Genomic DNA, 17,222 nt, shown 5'->3' with positions numbered 1-17,222 from the left:
ATCCACAGAAGATGCATTTCAACTCCTGTTTAATTGTAGTCAGATAGTAAACACTTATAAATTTTTTATACAACTAAACAAGTACATGCAAAGTTACAAATATAGAAAATATAAAGTACATGCATATTTCAAAGACAACTTTGGATCCTTATACAAAACTATTCAAGTGCACGTTGCAAGCCGAAGGACCACGCAAAAGGGTTTCCCACATATTAAGTATTTAGTAGCTTACAAAACAGGTTAATGCATTAGATACTTTAGATGTTAACTGCTCTAACCAAAATTTCTAAGTTTGTTATAGGTAGTATATATATATTTTTTACACTGAATACCCCCACAATGCAAGCCAATAACATTGCAGAATAGTAATATAGATCTACTAGATGACAATATTGAACAATCCAGGGAATAATTTTACCTCACTTAAATAACAGTAACAGAATTTCTTGTTCCACTCTGAGGTGTTCCAACCTAAGGTTTTTTTTTTGTTTTTTGTTTTTGTTTTTGATTGACTCCCTGTTCTTTGATTCAAAGGCCAATTACAGAAACGAAGGACTCAACCTAATTCTGGTTTTTGACAATTGTGAGACAGCAATGAAGAAATGCAAGCATTTTTCTTTGTACACGGATCATTTTCTTCGTTACACAATATTCTGAGAATGGAGTTTTTACAGCTGCGCTTCCTGTATGTTAAAATCTCCTGGCTTTACCCAATATCAAAGTCATTCCCATTTCCAGTAAACGAACAAAGTTGTTGGTGTCCAGACAGTAACTTAATTTTTAACTGCCTTAATTATCTATAGTGTATGTTACTAAAGAAAGGAATGCCACATGTAGGTGCTTTCAACATCTACTCTCCAAGGGCTCCACTCCCAAATGTTGGATAGTTTTAGTTCCAGAAGCCTTTCCTATTATGTGATGTTCATTCCCTATTAAAATGTTGCACGAATATTTACTGAATATTTATTCTTGCATGAATATTCATGTCGCATGAATATTTACTCTTGATATAGTAGCTGCTGTGTAACCTGTATTGCAAAATGCAAAACACTGTCACAGTTCTCTGCAGACACAGCGCACATGCTCTCCAGTGGGCCCAGCCTGGGCCCAAGAGCTAAGGATTTCTAGGTTTGTTATTTGAATGAACATAATGTGGCCTCCTTCCAAATTTGATAGAAATGCTGTTTAAACAGGGAAATGCAGTCAGGCTCTCTTAAAATGAATGAGAAAGTGTGTCCAAATTGCTACAAAAATCACTGCTAACTAGGATGGGGCATTAGTGCACTGAGCTCTGGCTGGGGAAGGAGTTGGAGGTGTGTAGGCAAAGGTATGTTGTGAGAATTGTTTCAGCCTCAATCCATTGCCACTAGACAAAAAAGAGGCCTAGATCAACCAATGATTATTTGCTGTTATACTCTTACCAGTCTGGCACTCACACTGGCCCATGAAAGACTCAATCAAACGGGGCTTGAATACATAGCGTACCAGGCCTGTGCTGTATTTCCCTGTGCTCTCAGTGCCAAGGGTATTAGCCTATGGGTGACAAAGGGAGAAGCAAGAATGAGACACCACCACTAAAGGGCTGCAGGTAGATCCCCCTCCCCCAACCTGGCAAACGATGAAGAAGATGGTGAAAAGAGAAGGCTGGCCTCATCCCACTATTAGGAAAATGAGGAAAGAGATGAGCAGGATGACTGGAGGGGAGGAGAAGAGGACGGTGCTCGCATCCCTGTGGGGAGAGGCATAGTACTCTTTCTGGTACTGGGTGATACACATCTGTTCCACCACGCGCTCCATTATCTTGACATCGGTCTCGGTGAAGTTCTCCCCCTTGGAGGTGGTGGTGACAGTGTGCTGCTTGATGGTGATGTTGACGCAGTCATGTACAAAGTTGTTCTGGTTGCTGTACTGCTCCACGGGCTTGTAGTACACTTGGTTGGGGTAACGGTACATGTTTTCACGATAGTAACGGTCCTCATAGTCATTGCCGAAATGCATGGGGGGCCTGCTCATGGCGCTCCCCAGCATGTAGCCGCCAAGGCCCCCCGCCACTGCCCCAGCCGCGGCCGCTCCTGCCATGTGCTTCATGCTGGTTTTCGGCTTACTGGGCTTGTTCCACTGATTGTGGGTGCCACCACCTTGACCCCAGCCTCCGCCATGGGACTGTCCCCAGCCGCCACCATGGGACTGTCCCCAGCCGCCACCGTGGGACTGACCCCAGCCGCCACCGGGGGACTGACCCCAGCCGCCACCACCCTGGGGTGGGTAGCGGTTGCCTCCAGGACTGCCCTGTCCTGGGTATCGGCTCCCGCCACGATTCCATCCTCCTCCAGGCTTTGGTTGCTTCTTGCAGAGGCCCACGTCACTCCAAGTGGCCACAAAGAGAACCAGGATCCAGCCGCCTATGTGGCTTTTCACCATGATGACTTATCTGCAAAATGAAGAGGGTGTCAGAGTGCTATGTTTATGCTGAAACCACTTAACATTTGCGGCATAATGAATGAACGTACAGCAGTCATACTCCGTCATAAACACACTTCACTCTGTACTTCTCCTTTGCAGCACTATGACAAAAGTAACTATACATAAAGGGTTAACACATGCTTTCTCCTTCTCTAAGGACAAATTTGACTGTAAGATAATTTCTGGCTATTTCCTGGACACCTGAGTGCCAGCGACATTGCTTATGGTGAAAATAACCTCTCATTGATAAAATGGCAATTGGACTAGGAAAACTTACAAATACCTGGTGGGTTTGCCATAGGTTTGGGCTTCTTTAGAACAGTGGTTCTCGCAACTGGCACATTCTTGTGGGGACCCTGCAAGCTGTGCCCATCGGGCTATTATAAGGGACACTGGATTCTGTGGGACCTGGGGCTTCTACGCCAAGGAGAACCTTTTACCCACCAATACAAAGCTCATGCCCTTAAACCTGAGCAGTCACTGTGGGGGCTGAGGGTAGTGACAAGTCCTGAGCTGCTGGGTGGACCAACTCAAGGACCCTAGTGTGGCCCCTCTGGAAGTCTTGTGAGTCTAATGTCTAGTTAGGAAGACCCCCAGGTGGGTGCAGCAGTAATGAAATAACTTTGTAAATAGCTGGTTCCTGTCTTCTATTCTCTGTGGGAATGTATGCAGGAAATGAATCTCTTGTTTGCTGCTGTCTCCTTAGGCGCTAGGGCAGTGCCTGGCACAGAGCAGGCACACAGGACATATTTGTTAAGTGAGGGAATTAATATCCCCTGGACATATAAATGCCAACAAGAATTTCCTCAAAGAAATATAAAAAAAAATTTTTTTTTGAAACAAGAAACTTGCAGGATTTTGCAAGGCCACTTGTGAATTCCTCTTTCTCTCTATAGATGAATAGACAGATGGAGCAACTCAAAGTGGGATACGAATGGTTGTGTTCAAAATGATCTGCTGTCATTCCTTCATTGAATGAGTTTTAGTTCAGCATGTAATGGTTTAGGAGTGACCTTTTTTTCTAATTTTTGGTACAAAAGAAACACGTTTTATATAAAAGGCTAGTACAGTTTAAGAGAAAACAAACAAACCAAATATCCTGGATGATAATTTATGACCCTTTGTAGAATGTATACTCATCCAATTAAAAATCTCCTTTCAGACTGAAGATATCATTTACCCTGGGTGCTTGGGTCTGAGGGCAGAGCTCAAACACACACAATAGAATGATTATTAAACAGTTTCTACTGTATACAACATCAAACCATATGCTCCAAAATGTCATGTGCCATAAAACCAAAAATAGTATATGCAGTAATGCTGATGCTAGTCTTATCGCCAGCACTAAGTTATCTTCAAATAAAAGTGGCATCATGTACTAGAAAAATTATTTTTCATAACCTTCAGAGCTAAAGACTAAATTGGATAATATCCAGAAGAATAACGATGAAACAGAAATGAATTAACATTCTGTTCATGTTTTTATTACCACTATTTAAATATCTTGGTGGTGATAAACAAATAAAAGTATATTTGAAAGTTGTAAGCCAAGTTAAACTGCTCAGATCATGCGATTTAGGATTTCTGGAGGCCCCTTTGGGTGGGGGTTGAAGGGGCAGGGTCCTAGAACATGCTGACTGGCCTTGATCTTGCACCCCCATCTCCTGGCACTCCAGTCTTCTGTGGGCCTGCTTTCCTGACCTACTCTCCATTTGTTCATGGTACCTGGCTCCTGGCCTCCATGCTGCTCACACACCTCATGGAACGGAAAGAGGCTAGGCTTACTCAGTCAGTAACTCATGACTGAAAGGGGTTTTATGTCAACAACTATTTCATTCACCCCAGTGAGCGCCAAACCCAGCCAACATCCTGAAGTTATTCCTGAATTTTCTCTTTCTCACAGCACACATCGAATCTATCAGCAAATCTTACCAGCTCTACGTTGAAAATAAATCCTAAATCCAAAACCTCTCACATGTTTTCCAACACTACCACCATTCTAGTTGAAGCCTCTGTCTCTCCTGGCTGGAGACTTTCAACAGCCTCCAGTCAGCCTCCCTGCTTCTGCCCAGGCTCCCACTGTGTGTCCTGTGCTCAGCAGCCTGAGAGAGCCTTTTCACATACAGGTCACACCTGGCCACCCCTTCATGCTCAGGATAAAGCCCAAAGTCCTGACCATGCCCGCTGGGCCCCACGGGACCGCCACTGGCTCCTCTACCCAACAAGCACTTTCCCATCTTGGGGCATTTGCACCTGCTGCTCCTGGGGCCTGGAAGGCTCTTCCTCCAGTTCCTCACAGGGCTCTATTCTGCTCTGATGTCACATCAGTGGGGTGTCCACACCACTCTATCTAAATCAGCACCGTACTGTATCCCCTTACTCTGCCTTTCATTTTTCTCCTGAGCGGTAATGCTACTTGGCATCTAGTGTTTACTGTCTGCTTATTGTTCTACTCCAGGGGAGTGTAAGCTCCTCTGGGGCAGGAGTTTTCTACTGTGCAGAGCGGTGTCCCCAGTGCCTGCATGTAGTGCCTGACTCCTAGACATGCAAAGGAAATGCTGATGAATGGATGTGCATGAAAACGTCTATAACGCATTAGAAATAACCAAGCTAACCATTAAATAGCTACAAGGGATATCTCCAGTGATCTATGCGTATATTTATGATTTTACAAAACATTCTTTCTGCAATGGCCAACTGTCTAACATCTTCAATTCAGTTAAATAAATACTTATTTCATGTGCCATGGTAGACTCTGGCTGGATGGAGATGTTACCTGAAGTGGTTGAGGCAGGAGGAAGAGGAGGCTGCAAGAGGAGCAACACTGAGTCCGGCTTTGAACATGCTTCGTTCAAGGTTATAAGAGTTACAGCTCTATCAGCTCAACAAGACACACGAGCAGGCGATGACATGACATAGTAAAAGAGGTACAGAGAAGGACTTGGTCCTCAGGGAGCCAGACACAGGAGGTGGGTGGGGCCACAGAGCATTCAGAGTGGAGACACGTAGTGAGAGAGGCAAGTCTGGGGATCCCAGAGGGTTTCATGAAAGTGGAGCTTCAATGTGCTGTGGAGAGGCAGGTGGAGTCAGGTAACAGAGGGCCTCATAAACAAGGTGAGCGCATCCTGTCTTGCCTGGGAGAGTTTACACCTGCTGTTCCTGTGTTAATATTAATAGTGCCCCCTTCATTCTCAAGAGTGTCCCCGTTTGGATGCTAGGTTATATGGTCACCCTAACTATAAGGCATGTTAAGTAGTCTGGACTTGATCCTGAAGGCACTGGGAAACCACTGAAGAGTTTTGGGTTCTATTTTAAAAAGAACCTTGTGGAGAACAGATTGGGGATTCTGTGTTTGTGTGACTGGAAGTACAGACACTAGTTAGAAAGGTACTGTAGTGATCAAGATAGAAGAAATGATGGCCTTGGCCAGGGGATGGAGAGTAATAGATGGTTTGATATAGAAGGTAGCTTCTGGAAAGCTTGGTATTTGATGTGGAAGGTGAAAGATGAAGAATCGAGGTGGCACTCAGATCTGGACTGGGCAGCTGCGTGGGCAAAATGCAGAAGGTGGAGATATGCAGGGAGGAAATGAGGGCTTTGGCTTTGGCAATGCTGTTGTCAAGCTACATGTGGAATAAGAGATACCAGTATGCAGGTAGCGTGGTGAGTCTGGAGTTGAAGAATGGTGATGGACTGGCGCTACAGGTATGTAGTAGGGTGTCAAAGCCATGGGCGTGCATTGCGGATCAGTACTTTAAAACTGAATACTGGATGCGGTTGGATAGAATAGTCTCTATATTATTAATATATGCATAGAATATAGTAAGACTAGATCATTTTATAATCAGTTGAGAAGAACAAAAGCACCATTTCATTATGAAAAGCATTAACAATAACAACTACATTTGAAGTAGAGAAGCATTGCTAAGAATAAGAGGGACTCAAAACTTACATGAGACCTTACAGAAGGACTTCTTTCTGTTTGTGATAAAATAAGGAAGATCTTATAGTATTTAATCCAAACCTCTCACTCAACGAATTAGGCCACCAAGATTCAGAAAAGTCAAATGACGTATCTGTGATTACAGTGCTAGTTACTGAAATTGCTGGGAATGGAGACTAGGTTTCTGAATCCCTGGCTGCACTATCACACTATGCATATAAGATACCCTCTGTGAAGGGTCAGGTTGGGACCCAGGTTGTGGTACATTTCAAGACATTAAGTATTTGATAAAGGTCAATACCTATTTATCACTATGAAAAATACTCTTAGAAGACTCGGAATGAGAAGAAACTCCCCGAACTTGATAAAGGTTATATAACAAGACAGCAAATATCTTAATGGATAACATTGGAACGTATTCCCTTTAAGATCAGAAATAAGACAAGGATGTCCATTGTCTCAGGACTGGAGATTCTGTCTAACGCCAGAAGTAACCAGCATTAAGAACCGCAAGGAAAGAGCTCCAGCTGTCATTAATGGCAATTAATGTGATCAGCTACATAGAAAATCCATCAGACTCAACAGAGGTAATATGAGACCCACTGCTAGAGTTCAGCAAGCTTGTAGGATACAAGATTGGCCTACAAAAATCAACAGCATTTCTCTACACCAGCAATAATTGACTAGAGAAAAATTTAAGAAATAAAATACTCACAGTAGCAACCCAAACTGTAAAGTATGTAGATATTGACTTAACGAAGAGAAAATAAGACTGGGGCGGGGAAAAAGCTTTGGACTCTAATAAAGAACATCGAAGATGATCTGTAAAAATGGAAAAGTTTTTCATGGTCTTGATCAGGACAGCTTAGTATTACAGTGTTTCCCTGAAAATAAGACCTAACCCAAAAATAAGCCCTAACAGATTTTTCAGGATGACAGCCCCTGAACATAAGCCCTAATGCATCTTTTGGAGCACAGCTTAATATAAGACCTGGTCTTATTTTCAGGGAAACATAGTATAAAGATGTCAATTAGCCTCAGATGAACCTATAATTTCAATAGAATGCCAATCAAAATTCCAACTGGATTTTTTGAGGAGTTCAATAAACTCACAAGGGGAAAGAAACGTCCATGAATAGCAAACTCAACTTTAAAAGGAAAGAGAAAAGAGGAGGAAATCTGCTGTATCAGACATTAAATCCTACTACACAGCTATAGTAATAAAGATCAGATGGTAGAAGTCTAGGAACAGACCAACAGACCAAAGACAGCAGACCGTCAAGTTCAGAGATAAACCCATGTACATATACTTTAATGGGGACCTGATATATGATAAAGTGGGCACCACAAATCAATGGAGAAAGGAAGGTTTGTTTAGTAGATGCTTCTGGGAAACCAGAGAAAAATTAAACTGGATCCCTAACGCCACATGCAAAGGTGGATTATAGACGAATTACAGGCCTAATACAACACTGGAAGAATAAAATATAAGTGACCTGGAGGAGGAGTGGGGGAAGGACTTTTTAATCAAAAGTACAAACCCCGAGGCAAATAATTGAAGAATTTTATTACATAAAAATTAAGGATTCTTGTTCAATGCTACGAAGAACACTGTGGACAAAATAATAGAAAGAATTCACAATGGTAAAAAAACATTTGTAGTATTTAAGATCAACAGAGGATTCATTTTTAGAATCTACAAGGAATTCTTGCAAAGCAATAAGAGATAGTAACTCCAATAGAAAAACAGCCAAAATATATAAACTGATAATTTACATAAGAGGGAAACCCAAAAGGGTATGAAAATATATTTTAAAAAACATTAAGACTCAGATAAAATGAGACAAAAGAAACAAAAGATAAACCACTTCGATTTATCAGGCTAGCCAAAAAAAAAGAGGGCAGGGATATGAGAATACAGGAACCCACGTGACTATCAAAGGAGTATGGGTGGTGTAATTGAATAGAAAGAATGAAAATAAATAAAATGATTATTGAACTCAAAAAAGAAAACAGAAAGACAAAATTTCAAAAATAAAGCATCATAGTTATAAAAAAGAAATAGAGATGAAAGTAGAATTTAAGAAATAAAACCTAGAAAAATATGGAATTTCTAAATAAAATCAAGTTATTTAAAAATGTAATACACATACAAACACATACCACTAGAGAACGCAACAGCTCCATATTGATTCCTTAGGAAGAATAGGCTTTAAATGGGTACCAACTTACTATATACAACTGTTATATGAATTAATCTGCGTGATGGATTGCCTTTCTATTAAAATATAAATTACAAATATCCACTTTAGAATTCATTCAACAAATATTTATGGAATAAGTAGTATGTGCCAGGTTTTAAAGAAATAGAAACTTGAATTGATCAATAACCATAGAAGAAATGGAGGAAAAAAGTTGTCAAAAATTACACATGATAATGTAATGTTTACAGTATAACTTACTGATTCATTAAATAAATATGTATTAAGTGTTTTCTAAGGTTCTAGTATTGTGCTAGGAGCTGAGGATAGAATGATGCATAAGATATTTAGCTTGGTGGGTTCAAGCATCAAAAAAGGAAATGTATCTCTAGCCTGATGAGAGAGAAGGCGGGTGGCGTGATGAGACTGGAGTGGGTGAGCGCCAAATCACCATGGCCTCCTGCACCGTAGAGAAAGTTTCCATATTACTCTGAGTGCAGTGGGGAGCCATTAAAGGGACTTAGGAGAGTAACACGATAGGATTATTTTTTTAAAAAGCTCACCCTGACTGTTGTGTAAAGAAAATTTAGTGGGGCAAGAAAGGAAATGTTGAGACTAGTTAAGAAACAATTGCAGGAAGATGGGGGTGTGGCCTGGGATGGTGACGATGTTGCTGAGACGGTGAATAAATTAGATGTTGCAGAAAGAACCAATTAAGACTTGTTGATAAAGTGGATGTAGGAGTGAGAGTTAACCAGGTTTGTGGCTTTCATGACCAGGTAAATGGTGGCAATGCCACCTACCAAATTAGGGGAATCTAGTAGAGGGCCATGCTTGGGAGAGCAAACCAAGAGTTTTAGTTTGGACACATTAATTTTGTAACATCTATGAGACACCAAGTGAGAGCATCAATTTAGGCAATCGTTTTTAAGGATCTAGAACTTAGTAGAAATAAACATCTGAGTATCTTCACCTGAGAAGTAGTGTTAATAGCCAAGAGGATAAAAGGTCAAGATTCAAATCCCAGTATTTCAAGCGCAGAACTCTCACTCTTAGCCACCAAGTCTCCAGCAATACAGGTGCCAAAATCTAAAAGAAAAGTACCACCAAACAAATTTTAACAGTTTAGTAAAAGAAGAATACACTGCAACAAATAAGAATTATTTCAGGAGTATAAAGATGGCTCAAAATCATGAAAGCTTTGAATAGGTTAGGGGGGAAAAAGATTCTCTGCAGATGTTGAAAAGTTTTCAATTAAAATCAACATCCATTCCAGATTTTTTAAGTTTAAGCTGTTAAGATAGTGTCTATAGAACTAGAAGGTGGTCCCTTTCCATCATGAAGCATCACCACCACATACAGATAGCCCACACCCCGTCTTAATTGAAAAAGGAAAGGCATTCCCATTCAATTAGTGAACAGCACAAGAATGCTGCAGTATTACATATTATGGATTGTTATGGAAGTTCTAACTAACTATGATTTTTTATCTTGAAAATCAACATAAAACATCTTAGAATAAATAAGAGAGCTCATTAGGCTGGCATATAACAAAACAGTGAGTCTCCAAATTAATTGAAATTAGAAGATTTAGCATGGATAAAACATTCCACTCATAATGGCAATAAAAAATTCAAAACATCTAGAGTTTAACCTAAAAATAAATAGTACTAAAATGAGGAAAGTCATAAAGTCTTAGTGAGAAACATAATGGAAGACTAGAAAAAAGAGAAAGACATACATTTTTAGTTGGGAAAACCAATACTGAAAGATACCAACTCATTTCCAAGTAATCCATAAAGTCAACACAATTTTAGTCAGAATTCAAAGGGGATTTCAAAGAACACGACGAAATGATACTCAAAATTAGCAAGACTGAAGAAACTATTGAACAGGAAGAAAATCTAGGGCACACTGGCCTGCCAGATATTTAGAAAGCTTTGTAAAGCTACAATAAACAAGACCATGTGACACTGACTCATGAGCAGAATGACACAGCAATGGAACTAGAGAGAAGGTACAAAAAGATTCACAGATTACCCCAATCATCCTATTTCCACGTATACACAGGGACTGACTCAGAGCTGGTAGGAACTTGCCCAATGGTTGTGTGCCAGGGGCCAAACTTCTTATTCTCTGAACATGTTATAACCTGAAACTTAATTGGTTAAATTGTGAAGTGGCACCAAACAGCCTCTGCCACTTCTTCCACTGCCTTAAGGAAATTTCGTCTTTCCTGAGCTAAGCAGAACTTATTTGTCTTACAGTAGGTCCCCCCCTTACCTGTGGGGGATACATTCCAAGACCCCCAGGGGAAGCCTGAAACCGCAGAATAGTTCTGAACTCTATATATGCTGCTTTTCCCTATATATACACAGTTATGATAAAGTTTAATTTATAAATTAGGCACAGTAACAGATTAACAACAACAATAAAATAGAACAATTATAACAATATACTGTCATAAAAGTTACACAAATGTGCTCTTTCTCTCTCTCTTAAAATAGCTTATTGTACTGTACTCACCTTTCATGATGTGAGATTATATAATGCCTATATGATGAGATGAAGTGAGGTACTCAGAAGTGTACCCAATTCAAAACTTATGAATTATTTCTGGAATTTTCCATTTAACATTTTCAGACCATGGTTGACTTTCCACTGAAATCATGGAAAGCAAAACTTCAGATAAGGCGGGACTACTGTATTTTAATCTTTTTGAGGCCATTGCCCCTTAAAGAATCTGATGCAAGAAATACAAAATTTTGCAAAACATTTTGGGATGGGGTTTTTTCACTGCTACTCTAAGACCCAGTCCTGGATTGAACAGGGCAAAGGGCCCCCAACCTGGTCCATCCTCAGAATCACCGGAGAGCTTTTACAAAGCAATATTGCTGGAGCCTATCTCCAAAACAACAGCCTGAGAGCATCTAGCGATGGGATTTGGGAATCTATCATAAAGCCAGGGAAGTACACTTCTGGCCACGCTTTAGAGCTCAGAAGCCCTATACTTAACAGCATTTATAATGCTTTTCATAAAAAGGTGCACCTCCCATGACGTGATCACACAACCAACAGAAGAAAGATGAACAAGTCGAGAAAAATTTTCCCAACTGTAAGAACTGTTGTACACACTATTCACTCAAAGATGACTATATAATGCCATCACCAAGTTAGATACAGGCACATTCTGAATGTTTCATATGAGGCAGTTCACAGCTGATATAGTTGCCTTGAAGAGGCAACGAGATCCGAAAAGGGAGAATGAACTAGGTACATTAAAACTACAGCTTGGAAAACTTTCCCCCTCGTACAATCTTTTGTCAGTTCGTTGACAGTCATCTTCGGTGTTAATTTGGTGCAGAAATGTTTATGCTATTATTTTATTATTTTTACAATGACTGCTTCCGTATGTAATTCAGCATGATTCTAGAGAAAAAATGTGGCCCTTTCTCTGCAAAATCGAGCTGATTTTACAAGAAAGGATGATATAACAGGTGTGAGTTACATATATAGACCCAGTGGCCTCCAGAGCAGAGGCTTGTGATCACAGCCTCTCCATATCTTCATTTTTTGGTGATAATTGGGGACTTTCAACCATCATAAGATCAAAGAGATGCCACAAGGCTACGTACATCTAAGCTGGATTTGTGCCTCCGGGAAGATAATCTGTTGGCTTGGCTGAAATTGTTCAGTTTTCAAATATATTCAGGAGTCCTTAAAAGCAAAAAGAAAAAACCTAGAATTAATAAATAAATCTAAGATCTGATTCCTTAAAAGAAAAGCTTAATATATGTAAACCACTTAATATATAAACCACTAATAAATCTATTTAAGAAAAAAAGGGAAAATATTTGGGAAAAAAAATGAGGTCGACTAAAAAAGAAGCAAACATGACACTGAGCTCTCCTTTCACACACAGAAAGGAGAGCTCGGTGTCATGTTTCATTTAAACAACTGAGATCTGTGAACTATTTAAAAAATTATATTATTTAGTAAAGCAATATATGAACAAAAAGAAAATGAAAATCACCTATAATTTCTACTAAAACTTTTGTTTTGCTTTTTCCTTTCAGATTTTCCACATGCATTCACATATGTTAGTAGATACAGTTTAGTAACCTGCACTTTGACACGTCAGTTTTTCCCCATATATCACAGTTTCCATGGCTTTTGATGATTACATAATGTTCTTTTCAGTTAATGTGCCATGATTTCTTAGCTACTGCTCTGCTGTTACATATTTAGGTTGTTTCCCAGTTGGTTCTAATTTTAGGTCATTCTGCCCCAAATATGTGTCTGCATAGGGCTTTTTATTTTTTAATTGTTTCTTGTTTATTTCTTCCATTACAAGTAAAGTCCCAGGAGTGGAGTTTCTGGATCACAACTTTTAACTTCTTAATGTGTAATCACCTGATTGCTTTACAAAAAGTTTGTACCTCTTCACAATGTCCCCAGTGGGGTGTGACTAGGAAAAGAATAAAGGTATATATATATCAATGGTCAGTTGTACATAGATGGTTAATCTCTAACAAACTCTGGAAGTAGGTATCAGTTCCTCTATTTTATGAATGGACAAAAGGAGGACTAGGACATTAGGTAACCTGTCTAAAGTGACCAACCTAGTTGCAGAGCTATCTTTCTAACCCGAAAGGATTGCCACCTCCCCCGACAATTGAATATGCAAGTTTCAGGGCAAATTTCCAGCAGAGGTTGCTGTTACTATTACTGTTGTTAATACATATAAATTGATAATCCAGACTTGCTTTATTTTGTATTTTATTCTGTAAATGATTCATTTTGCCACTTATCTATTACAATCTTGATATTTTCCTTTCACAAGTATGAAAAACTTGCATCATACACAAATAATATACAAATCACGTCTCAGCTCTGCTTTCTTTCCTTTCTTGTTATTTTTAATTGTAAGAGCGCCCCAGTGTTCGTATAGGTAAAAGTGTTCCTTTTCTCTGGTGATTTTTTTCTTTAGATCTGAGATATTTGTTATTTTTTTCAAAAGTCTGACATTTTAATTCAATTTTCTGTCCTATTTTTTCTGATACTTCGAATAGTAAAAATCTTTAATCCTATGCTACCTACAGTTTTTCGCAAGGAAAAGGGAAACATCTCAAGTCATGTGGTGAAGTGGGTATTAAACCTTGATGCTCTAAGTACAAAGAAATACCGCGGCCAGGATAATTACCACCAGGGCAGTGAAACTGCATTGTGTTGTGTCTGAATCTGGAGATGAAATAAAAAACAGAAAGCAGTAGCTTGGAGATGGTGAGGATGGATGAGGTAGTGTTGGGCTAAGGATTAAAAAAATCCGTTTGCTATAGCTACTATAAAGAACAAACTTTTTAAAAAGGACAGTAAAAATAGATTTCTCCCCACGGTATAATAAACGAACATGAAGGCCTCCCCCGCACAGGTGGAGGAGGATGGTTCTTTGAGGGACGCCGCCCGGCCCGAATCCCTTCCCTTGGAACAGCCCAGATGGCGGAGTTCTCTCCTTCCAGAGGGTCAGCAAAGAAAGTAAAAAGCGAAGCCAGCGGGTCAGCCACACTTGGGACGCACAGGAGACCCTCTGTCCCCGGGGGCCTAGACATCCCCGGACCACGAATGGAGGGAAGGGCCGCCCCGAGACCCTTCCCAGTGCAGTCCCGAGGCCCGTGCGGGTTTTCCGGCGGTTGCCAGAGCCCCGCGGGAGGATGCCTCTTCAGGGACCGCCCTGGCAGAGTGGATGGCGGGCGAGGCCACCTTTCCGAAGAGCACCGAGGCGGCGAGGCGCCCCGGGACTCCTCTCCAGCCCAGGCCCTGGTCTCCGGCGGGCGCCCCTCCCCCACCCCTGCGCCGAGCACTCCCTGGGTATTGAGAGGGGCAGAGAGAGCCTGGCCAAGGGGCATCGCTGTCCTCGCCCCGGCCTCTGCCCTCCGGTTCCAAGGGACGGCTAGCTGGCGCGGAGCCAGGAGACCCGCGGCCTCCGGCGCCTCACCCAGCGCCCCAGCGGAGCTCGCAGTGGCCCTCCCCGTGTTCCCTGGCCGCGTTAGCGCGAGGTGATCACCCCCATTTCTTTAGACCCGCAGCCCCTTTGGCTCTGAGACTCGCCCATCCCACTCCCACCGTGGACACGCGTGGGGGGGGGCGATTAGACACTTCGGTGCCACATACATCCCTCCCGAGGGGGCTTGGCCAGCGCGCCCCCGCCCCCATTCCGAATAAAAGCTTTCCTAACCAGAAAGGCAAAACCTAGCGGCGTCATCCGAAAACCAACGAGCACACGAGAAGGCCCGAAGCGCCACGCGCCCACCAGAAAGCCCCCTGCCCCTCCCCACGGTCAAGGTCGGCCTTCGGGCGCCAGGGTCTCACTCTCGGCCTTCCCGGCGCCCCGGTGCCCGCCAGTTCTCAGGCCTCCCGCCCCCGGCCCCCGCTGGGAGTTGGAAGGGCGACGAGGCTGTTTACCTGCCTTTCGGAGTAGAAGCTCGCAGCGCCACGGCTGTCAGCGACTGACGCGGAGGACTAGCGAGGCTCAGGGCCAAGGAGGAGGTGTCGGGGCGGAGAAGGGAGACGGTGGCGCTCGTGGGTGGAGGTCGGCGCGCGGACCAATAACCAGGCGGCTCCTGCACTCCTGTCGCAGCCGCGGGCGGTTCACCGGGTTTACTTGAAGAGGTGCTGGTCCTCCAAGCAGGGCCGGGTTGTCTGAGTCACTGGAAAAAACAAGTTGAGATTCGCTTAAACATTTCTGTCAGTAGATACCGCTTGCTGATGTCATCACTCCCTGACGTTGCTGATTGACTGTAAAAATCATCTTTAAAGGGAGATTCGGCCCAAAGCCCCAATTCCGTCGGTTACATAATGAAAAACTCGAGAAAATGAAAGGTTAGGGAATTTCTGGAACTTTGGTCATCAGAAATTTCTAAAGAGGCAAAAATTTTGCTACCTTTGATTGAGCTCAATATTTATAGATTTTCATATAAATCACTAATATTTGAGGCCTAGAAAGGACTCTGGCCATCACCTGTTCCTTCATTTACTCAGTTTCTGCTCATTAATGAGCAAAAGAGATGAATTAGATTATGATTAAAAATGCACTTCATTTAACAAGTCCACTCTGCACATTATCTGGAATATCTTATATGAAACAGAATGGTGAGTTCTTGCTCATTATTCCTGCTAAGAAGTTAGAGGTCTGTCTCATGCAAAGGATGGCCATACATGAAATGATAGAAGAACAGGTGGTAGGGTTAGGAGGACCATAAAATTATTATCCATATTGAGGTGCTTTTGAGAGTGAAGGGGGCACCAAAATTAATTAAGCCAGGTCAGTTGGCATAAACCAGGGCTGTCCTGGGCAAAATGGGACATCCAGTCCCCTGGTTATGGACAAAAGTCTCCACCAAGCTTGTAAGAAAAGAGGTTTAAGAATACTGAGACACCCATTGGAAATAGGATTTAGATTAAATACTTGTATCCCGGGGCATCACTCAAGTGGGAGGGGACACGTGGTGAGGGTAAGGAGAAGCCAGAAGAATTGTATATAGCAGAGTGATGTGAAACAGTGAAGAGGATGTTTATATGAAAGTGGGTGGGGGCTTGAAAGGTCTGATGGGGGGCGGGGGGAAATGAGAGGTCTGGAAAGCACAGCCACAGGATGGAGATGATTCAGTAACAGAAGTGGATTTCGGCCTGTTAGAAATGAGCCCTGGGCAGCAATGCCTGCCTGTTTTCTATCCATCAGTCTTACATAATGATTATGTTGACAGTACTTTTAGAGCCTTACCTTCTTTCCTCAGAGATGACTTATTGCAAGGTGAAATGGGGGTAGTGCAGCATCTCTGAGTCCTGAGCTGGGGTGTTGCTGGGAGTGGGTAAGGGGCTGGCTTCCTCCTGGCAGGAGGGCCTCTGTAAAACTTGATTGGAAGATGCTAAACTCAGCTTTTTTCCAAAAGAATCCCGTGTCTACTGGCTGAATGCACTACCCCTTTTCCCTCATCAGGAAAAGGCTCAAATGGCAGAGGATTTCTTAGGGGGGAAATGAAGGAACCAAAAGGAATTGCCCTATGTCCTATTCTGGCTATTACTGCTATGGAGCAACCACCCTAAAACTTAGTGGTTAAAACAACCATTTTATTATGCCTGTGGATTGTGTGGGCCAGAGAGTCAGACATAGTGGGGTCTTGACTCTGCCCTGTGATGTCTGAAGACTTAAAGTCTGAGGGGGACTTGATAGCTGAAGGTTGGAATCACTTAAAGGCTCTTTTCACTTGCATTACTAGTACCTGGGCTGGGAGGACTTGAGGAACAGCTGTGCTGATCAGAGTACCTCCTCGTGGCTTCTCCATGTGGCCTTGCTTCCTCCCTGCATGGCTGTCTCGGATTTGATGGACTTACATGGCTTCTTAGGACCCCAAGCGTCAGCAGACAAGATGGAAGCTACATTGCCACTTCACACCAAGTCTGAGAAATCACATAATATCACTTCCTCAGTATGCTATTGACAAAAGTAGTCACATGCTCACCCAGATTCAAGGGCAGGGGACATAGACCCCCATCTCTCAGTGGGAAGAGTACCAAAGAATTTGTGGCCATTTAGAAAAACTGCCATCACGGGGTTG

At 42.2% G+C, this 17,222-nt stretch overlaps 1 protein-coding gene across 3 annotated transcripts; it reads right to left on the bottom strand.

Moving 5' to 3' along the window:
• Positions 1-12: 12 nt before the first annotated feature.
• Positions 13-15,379, bottom strand: PRNP (prion protein (Kanno blood group)). Of its 3 annotated transcripts, none has more exons than XM_019733786.2 (3): positions 15,070-15,329; positions 12,243-12,324; positions 13-2,431 (listed from the first exon to the last, which is right to left on the bottom strand). In XM_019733786.2, exon 3 carries the CDS (start codon positions 2,419-2,421, stop codon positions 1,651-1,653), a length of 771 nt encoding a protein of 256 aa, XP_019589345.2. In that variant the 5' UTR covers positions 2,422-2,431; positions 12,243-12,324; positions 15,070-15,329; the 3' UTR covers positions 13-1,650. The 3 variants fall into 3 exon arrangements, with proteins under 3 accessions (XP_019589345.2, XP_074173269.1, XP_019589346.2); XM_074317168.1 differs by having other exon boundaries at positions 15,074-15,329; XM_019733787.2 differs by lacking the exon at positions 12,243-12,324 and having other exon boundaries at positions 15,070-15,379.
• Positions 15,380-17,222: the final 1,843 nt, after the last annotated feature.

This window comes from Rhinolophus sinicus, linkage group LG13 (assembly GCF_036562045.2).
Source record: "Rhinolophus sinicus isolate RSC01 linkage group LG13, ASM3656204v1, whole genome shotgun sequence".
NCBI lineage: Eukaryota > Metazoa > Chordata > Mammalia > Chiroptera > Rhinolophidae > Rhinolophus > Rhinolophus sinicus.
The sequence above is the reverse complement of the archived record's forward strand: the minus strand, read 5'-3'. Positions and strand labels throughout refer to the sequence as shown.